This window comes from Antrostomus carolinensis, unplaced genomic scaffold, assembly GCF_000700745.2.
Source record: "Antrostomus carolinensis isolate BGI_N321 unplaced genomic scaffold, ASM70074v2 scaffold5699, whole genome shotgun sequence".
Taxonomy (NCBI): Eukaryota; Metazoa; Chordata; class Aves; order Caprimulgiformes; family Caprimulgidae; genus Antrostomus; species Antrostomus carolinensis.
The window spans coordinates 1-7,457 of record NW_010337733.1 but is presented as its reverse complement, the minus strand read 5'-3'; the positions used below and the strand labels follow the sequence as shown (position 1 = coordinate 7,457).

The 7,457-nt window shown below is 37.4% G+C and overlaps 1 protein-coding gene across 1 annotated transcript; it reads right to left on the bottom strand.

Annotated features, from left to right (window-relative positions):
• Positions 1-281: 281 nt before the first annotated feature.
• Positions 282-7,336, bottom strand: LOC104519507 (integrator complex subunit 10; the record flags this gene model as incomplete). The annotated part of the gene is made up of 6 exons (XM_010175267.2): positions 7,172-7,336; positions 6,587-6,758; positions 5,974-6,143; positions 1,941-2,074; positions 1,036-1,189; positions 282-380 (listed from the first exon to the last, which is right to left on the bottom strand). Coding segments are annotated over exons 2-6 (706 nt in total), but the record flags the coding sequence as incomplete, so codon positions are not given.
• Between the last annotated feature and the right edge of the window lie 121 nt (positions 7,337-7,457).

Sequence of the window (7,457 nt, the reverse complement as noted above, 5' to 3'; positions counted from 1 at the left end):
ATCTATATATATATCTACTGGTCAAAATGCCGAAGCAGAGGTCTTTTCCATATGCCAAAACTAGCTGGACTCAGACAGCTACTGGGACAGGAGTATCCTGTAGGGCATAGAAGTAGGGGATCTAGCTTGTGGTAAGAATGGTATGATTTCATCCCCAAAAGATTCATGCTTTAAAGGATAAAATCAGTAGACACTTAAAGCAGTCAAACTGGCTAATTCACTAGAATTCTATTCACTAGAAGAAAGAGCAACATAATGGTCTCATTTTTAATAGTTTGTACCTTTTTTTTTTTTTACCTGGTAGATGATCATGTCTGTAAGAAAGATTCTTAACCAAAGCCAGGTGTCAGTCTTCCATGACAAACAAATTCTGGTGAACTCTGCATAAGCGGTCAGGGGAAAAAAAGTAAAAGAGAAAATGAAGCATTTCACAATTTTGGGTTAAAATTAAATTATCTAGAAAAAAAATAGCTGAATTTAAAAGTGAAAAAGTGAAACAGTAAGACTGTGAAATCTTTCAAAGATACCCTCTTCCCATACAATTGTATTTTGATTACACTTCTCTTCACAGTGTCCAACAAATCTAAAAGCAGCTAGGTGGTACTATTTGCCTGCTTTTTAGAAAATAATTCTGTTTTTCCAAGTTTATCACACCAGATATTATCAGAAAGGGAGAGACAGGGTAAAGACACATCTTCTTAAGCACGAACCAAAGCAGCCATTAGCAGCACATACTTGTCTGAGTATTATCAGCACTACTACTGACCAACTGCTCCTTCAGTAAAAGCTGCTTGCAGAAGTGGGAGTGAATAAGCAAAGACACATGAAGAATGAAACAAAATCTAGGAACCAAATTTTCAGAAATGCAACAACTGAGAAAGCTTCTTATTGGAACTTAGATCAAAAATACTCAGGACCCAAAGTAAATTAAATTTTAAGGATTCACAATGACAGGAATTCTGTTTTAACACTATTAAAATGACTTCTGTGCACAGCAATGAAGCCTAAATGCAACTCTGCCTGCATTAGCCGTACCTTTGTCGAGGGATTCCAGAGAATACAGCAGCTCCCAGCTCTCTCTTGCCAGTTTAAAGCTCTCTAACACTTCAATAGAGTTTGCAAGATCTGCCTTGTTTACTGTAATATGGCGACTTCGTGCCTTCCCAGAAGGATCCTCATCATCTGAGCTCTGCTTAAGAGTGAGTATAAAAAGATTCACTTCTTAATTTATACCTATTTTGAAGGACTCTGAAGTCACAGAAGTTCTACTGAACACAAGAAAACAATTCTGTACTAGAGATGCCAAGGTCCTAGTTTAAGTGCCTTTAAGTGACTTTTCACTTAGCTTGTTTTAATATTAGAACAATCTATTTTACTACTAAGAAACTCAGTGGTATGGCGTGATAAACTACATCCCAAAACAATTCATTCTGTTAAATGCATTGTACTGCCACTGAGCTTCAGCCAGACTATCTGCTAAAGTACATATATAATTCACTCAGTTGAAGGCTACAGTAGCACAATGCAAAGGAAATGTAATTCTTGTGTAAGTGCATACAGAGAAATTCTATAAAATAGTGGTTTTCTACCACTAAAGAAACATTCACAATTCCAGTCATGAAAAGCCAATTAACTTGGAGGCTTAGCTGCAGAACATCTGACTGCTATTGCTACCATTTTTAACAGCTGCTTTGGTCTCTGCTGAACTCCTTCATGTTAAAGTATTCACATCAGCACAGACATGTCTAAAGCAATTGCTACAAAAATTGTTTTAATCTTGCTAGCTTTAGCAAAAAAAAAAATTTAAAAAAATCTGTTTGCAAACTGTGGTCATAAATAGCTATTCAGGGGTAGCTCTAAAAACATGTCAAAACCACTACTGTCTAAATTCCAATACCAATGCCATTCTTGTTATGAACCGAGAAGTCTAGAAAAGTTACCATTGTTTTTTCTCTTCCTTCAGCAAGTTTCCTCTTTTTGTGTATGTGTTTGTTACGATCAATATCTGTATCACCATAGATGTTGGTCACATCCTCGAGAAGAACCAGTGGGGCTTGGTTTGGAGCATTTGGACCTGGATTGAAAGATAAATTAATTCAGGATTTCTCTAAACTGATCTGAAAGGTCTCATGCCTACATCAAGCTGGTTTTGTTTCCTTCACAAGTAATGATTATAATGTTAGAGAAAACAATCTGAAATTAATTCACGTAAGTTGCACAAGCTTAAACAATGCTGGTAAAGCTCTGGTTTTCTCAAAGCAGCCTTATGGTAAAGGTCAGAATGCATCTACCAGACGTCACAAGAGTTTGCCTGAGAGCTTCAGAGTATCTTTGAATCCTTTTCTTACGGAGCCAGTCATTAAGATACACTTGGGCAGCAGGTGTTCTCTCATCAAGCATTATTTGCTATTATACAAGTACAACAATTCAACAGGTGAACAGAACAAATGCTCTGAAGTTCACAGCCACAAACATGGTGAAGCACAGCAATATTCTCAAAACATTCTCATGAGAAACCAAAGCCATATGCTGACAGGCAGCCACTGATGCCTCAAAGAAGTGAGTGTATTTTATCACAAAATCTCCCTAGCAGGATCACTCAGTGTCAGCTTTGCCCCCACTGATTCTCATTCTCATGAGAAACCAAAGCCATATGCTGACAGGCAGCCACTGATGCCTCAAAGAAGTGAGTGTATTTTATCACAAAATCTCCCTGTTATTTCAGACCTCAGCAAGTTTCCTGTTATTTCAGACCTGTGAGTCTGTGCCTGTTATTTCATGCCCCCACTGATTTCAGTGTACAGAATTAAACCTTTAATTGATTGCCAGAGCCCATCATCACTCCCCAAAGCCTCCAGAGAAGCCTCATTTTGAAGCACGGAAGACTGCTCTATATGACAGTATGACTGCTTCATACTTTCTACTTCCACTGGTGTCACAAAACATCCAGTGGGATCTGGTGCCTGTTATTTCAGACCTCAATGCTTAAGTTTCATTAGATATGAAATAGGAAAACCATTTCTTAATCTCAAACAACATTGGTATATGGACACTACTGAGAAAGCTTTCCTTCCAAAAACATTTTCTCCTTTTGCACAATCAAGCTGTATACAGATAAGCAAAGCTCAGACAAAGAGAAATATAAAGGAAAGGGGAAATCCATTGATCTGTTTTCCCTGTTTGAAATCTCCACCAGACAAGACAGTAGCGAGGACAAGTATTTTCAGTATGTGTATTTCTTCCATTTCTATTTGCAGAAAGATATGAGGCTAAGGCCTCATTCATAATTGCAAAGAACTAATTTGAGAACTTAGTATAAGGACAATTAATTTAATCTCTTGACATAAAAGAACCTACTAAGCTCTTCCCATCTACTCAGAAGTGATGTGTAAGGAGTCCACTACAACAGAAGTTAATGTTACAAGAAACAACCAACCTGGCACACTTTACAAATAATGTTACCTTATCTGACCAGGTTTAAACTAATTACCACCATTGAAATGTCCCCTACACAAAGGCTACAACACATTGAAATCACCTCCCCTGTATGATCACATATTCCTCTGTGTTGGAATCTAACCTATGTGAACTGAAAATAGAGCCAAGTCATGATGTAAAAAATAGTATCCATAAGAAAGATACGAAAGTACCACAGCTGGGATGCTGGAAGAGTTTTATCACTAGAATCTCAAGAGCTGACTCCTCTAACACCTGTGAAGAAGAGAGTAGGTTTTCCTTTTACTCATACTGATTTGAACGGGTATCAGTTAAGTGCTTTGCTTTCCAAATAAATGTTCTCCTGTCAGGAGCAGGCAAGCACACTGTAGCCTTTATTCCAAAACCTCCAGTTCTAAAACAAAATACAACCTAACCTCACCCTTGACTTGGGCTGCAAACCTTCTCTTAAATGACTGCAAGTTACACAGCCATACAAAGAGCAATGTTGTGTCTTTCTGTCTAACCGAGCTCTAGAATCTAAGCTTACAGAGTTTTTAATTGATTTCTAGCACAGTGTTATAAATAAACCCCTAAAAGCATCAGCCCAAATAGCAACTCCTGCCAAGCCTGCAGGCAGCCTGAAAGTTATGAGAGGTGTGAATTGCTTCATTCAGTTCTCAAGTCTCCAGCAAGGCAGATATGAATTATGTAAGAGACGCATTGAAAAGTTTTCTCTCAAGAGGTTTCTTGCAAGTCCATGTACATGAGAAGAAAGTCACAGATCAAAGCTCAGAGCTACTGGATTAAGGAGGAGACAGCTTTTTTCCTCACCACCTATACTTCCAAATATGTAGGATTCTACATTTCTACAGTGAGCCCTCCAAAGAAAAGGAGGAAAAACCCTAATGATAAAAAGGATACGAGAGGCACTGAATACCACTAGACTTTAATGCTAAAGGAGAAATGAGTAAAAGATGTCTTGGAAATACGTTCCTGGTGTCAGGAAATGACAGAGGGTACCAGAAATGCTGCACTGAAGGGACTAAGCTTTGCTATCTCAGTATACATTAATTTTTTTGGTGGTTCAGTCTGAAAATAAGAGGTTTAACATACTCAATTATACAACTTAGGAACATTTTCACCAGTGCTTTACTGTCTTTCCTCAGTATACATTAATTTTTTTGGTGGTTCAGCCTGAAAACAAGAGGTTTAACATACTCAATTGTACAACTTAGAAAGGAACATTTTCACCAATGCTTTACTTCCTTTTTTCCTCTACTCAGAATCAATCAGCTAAAACTATATGACCAGTTAAAGTATCTCACTGCCCCACCACAACTCTTCTTTCCTCTGGATAGAACAAAAAATTCAACTCAAATAGTTCCTGTATTTGTTAAAGTGACTGCATGTTCTTTGCACACAAGTTGCCATGTCATGTCTTCTGAGCTTAGCTATCTACTGACATTGCTCAACTGATTACCCCACTTTCGGAGTTGTTTAGAACTCATCAAATGTATTGAGTGTTTCATTATTCAAATGATCACTTGTTCCACAGAGGAAACTGTGATGGAACTTATCAACACCATGCACAAAACTAAAATTGTAATTTTATCATGAAATGGTAGCTGTAGTGTTATTAAGTACCAATTACCTATGGTGATAATTGTTATTGTTGCAAAGAATTCCTGAGCAGTGAGTGAAGAAGCAGGAAATGCACATTATAAAAAGCTGAAATTTCCCCTTTATGATGCTGTTTATTTCGATAAATTCTAAACAAACCAGAGGTTAAAGAACTTCCCTCAGCTTCTTGGTGACCCCTGAAAAGTCCAGTCAATACCTGAAGAAACAATCCAAGGTGTTCCAAACAATGTGATATGCCCCAAATGCAGATATGAGTGGGCAGGAAAAAGCACAGGTAATATTCATACTTTAAATGTTCGATTTAAAAATTAATTACAAATTAGGATTAATGTGCAAAGCACACGTTAAAGATAATGCTTAAACTATACAAAGAAAGCCAAGTTGGAAGCTTGTGAATTTCAGGAAATCTTTTCCTATTCAGTTTTTATTTGATTAATTATAGATTTGTTGTGTGTTTCTAATGCAAAAATATCTTCACTTGTTTTGTGGAAGCTGTTTGTACAATCTTTTGACTGAAGGAAGCTAGGAAAATGTCAAAGAAACAGAACCAGAGGAGAAAATGAAACAGAGGTGATGCTGATGGAAAAGTACAAATCAGCCCTAGGGATGTTTCTCATAACATCTGGGCTGCTACTTTTCTGTCTGCCATGCAACTAACTGTTGCTGGCCAAGGCTGAAACTGTAATGCTAAGTTAGACTGATCTTTGTCTGATCCACTGCAGCAGTTGTCATGAACTACTGCTGGTAAGACTAATGGCTTGGGAAAATTTTAAAACGCACCCACATCACTTTGTGAGATGATAGTTTCAAAAGACTAACGAGAAAAGATCTTTCAGACATGAGCAATGGAATCACAAACAACTCTTTACAAAAGCTGAAACATTAGAAACTAACCTTGAAAGAGCGACGGCTGGATGTTGCTGACATAATGGAATGCATTTTTAAAGAAGACCAACATCGTGGAATACACTACTTGATTCTTATATTTAGCGTGTGCATCACTATCAAAGTTACTGATGTACCTGCAGAGGTCTTTCATTCGATGCAAAATATCACCAAAACTTCTGAGGAAGAGAGACAAAAAGAATGCAGTATGTTACACAGACTCCAAAACTAAAGGAAAGAATGCAGAATGAATATGAAAAACTTAATGTTTTGTCTGAGGAACTCTTCCAGCTGCAAGTCAGTGGAGGCTGGGAATGCATGCCAGTGAAACTTCACTTAACACTTACCATGTTTCTCTTCGCTGGGGCATCTAGGGAAGGTTACCCCACAGTACTATAGTTCTTATATACAACTTTCTTCAACAAAGATTTAGTTTAGAGACTAATTTGAAAGTGCTCCTTGGATCCACGTTTTTGCCTTACATTGCACAATCTTGAAAGAAAAGCTGCACTGAATTTACACAAAATATCCTCATGCTAAAATCCTTCTTCAACCCATATCCTTCAGAATCAAAAAGCCATATTCTCCTTGAGAAAAAATACCCAAAGTACACATTTCTCACCTTCTTCCCTTATCCATCTGCCATTCACACCTCATTCCCACCACAGACAATATTTTAAATAGTCTCTCCCAAGGATCTGTAATCTGGGATGATTTCTCTGTGAGACCATCTATTACATACTTCTGAGAGCTACGCTTGCTTGGAGACATAATATCAGAAGAATCTTGTGAACCTAGGAAAAACAGCACATTCTTCTCTTCATAAAGAAATCAAACCAACTGATTTGTTTTCAAGAAGACATGTAAAAATGTACATTGAAGATTTCAGGGTAACCATTCTTTACTGAGAAGGCTAACAGAGAGCAGTAGGCATCTCTGCCTCCTCGTACAACGGAGCTGACAGGCTGGATAAGGAGATCTTGGACATTTTGTTCTACCTCTCAGTATGTATGCCGAAGCATCATGACTAAATAGTTGAAGCATCATGAAGTATTTTAGTATCAAAGAACAAAAGACACATCAAATACTACTATGAATCTTGTCTACGGGATACGTTACATAAAAGTAATGCATTCTTCATTAATGCACATCACTTCAGTAATACTAAAATACATTCTAAGGCAGGTTACTTTTGTAATGTTCTTACCTTGATATTGGCTTTCTGTCTGTGTAGATCTAGTCACATAGTTAATGTAAAATTCCGCTGCTTTATTCAGATATTTATATAATAAGCTGGCAGGAAGTCGAACATCGGGGTTGTTAATTATTAGAGGAAGAACATCACAAACTAAAACAGGAAATAAACCAAAACATCATTTAGATTTGCGGGGGTTTTTGTTCTATTTGTCCTAAGTAAGGTTTCTCAATCAGCAACATAATCCTCCATCTCTGCCTGACCATACATAGAATCATAGAATGGTCAGGGTTGGAAG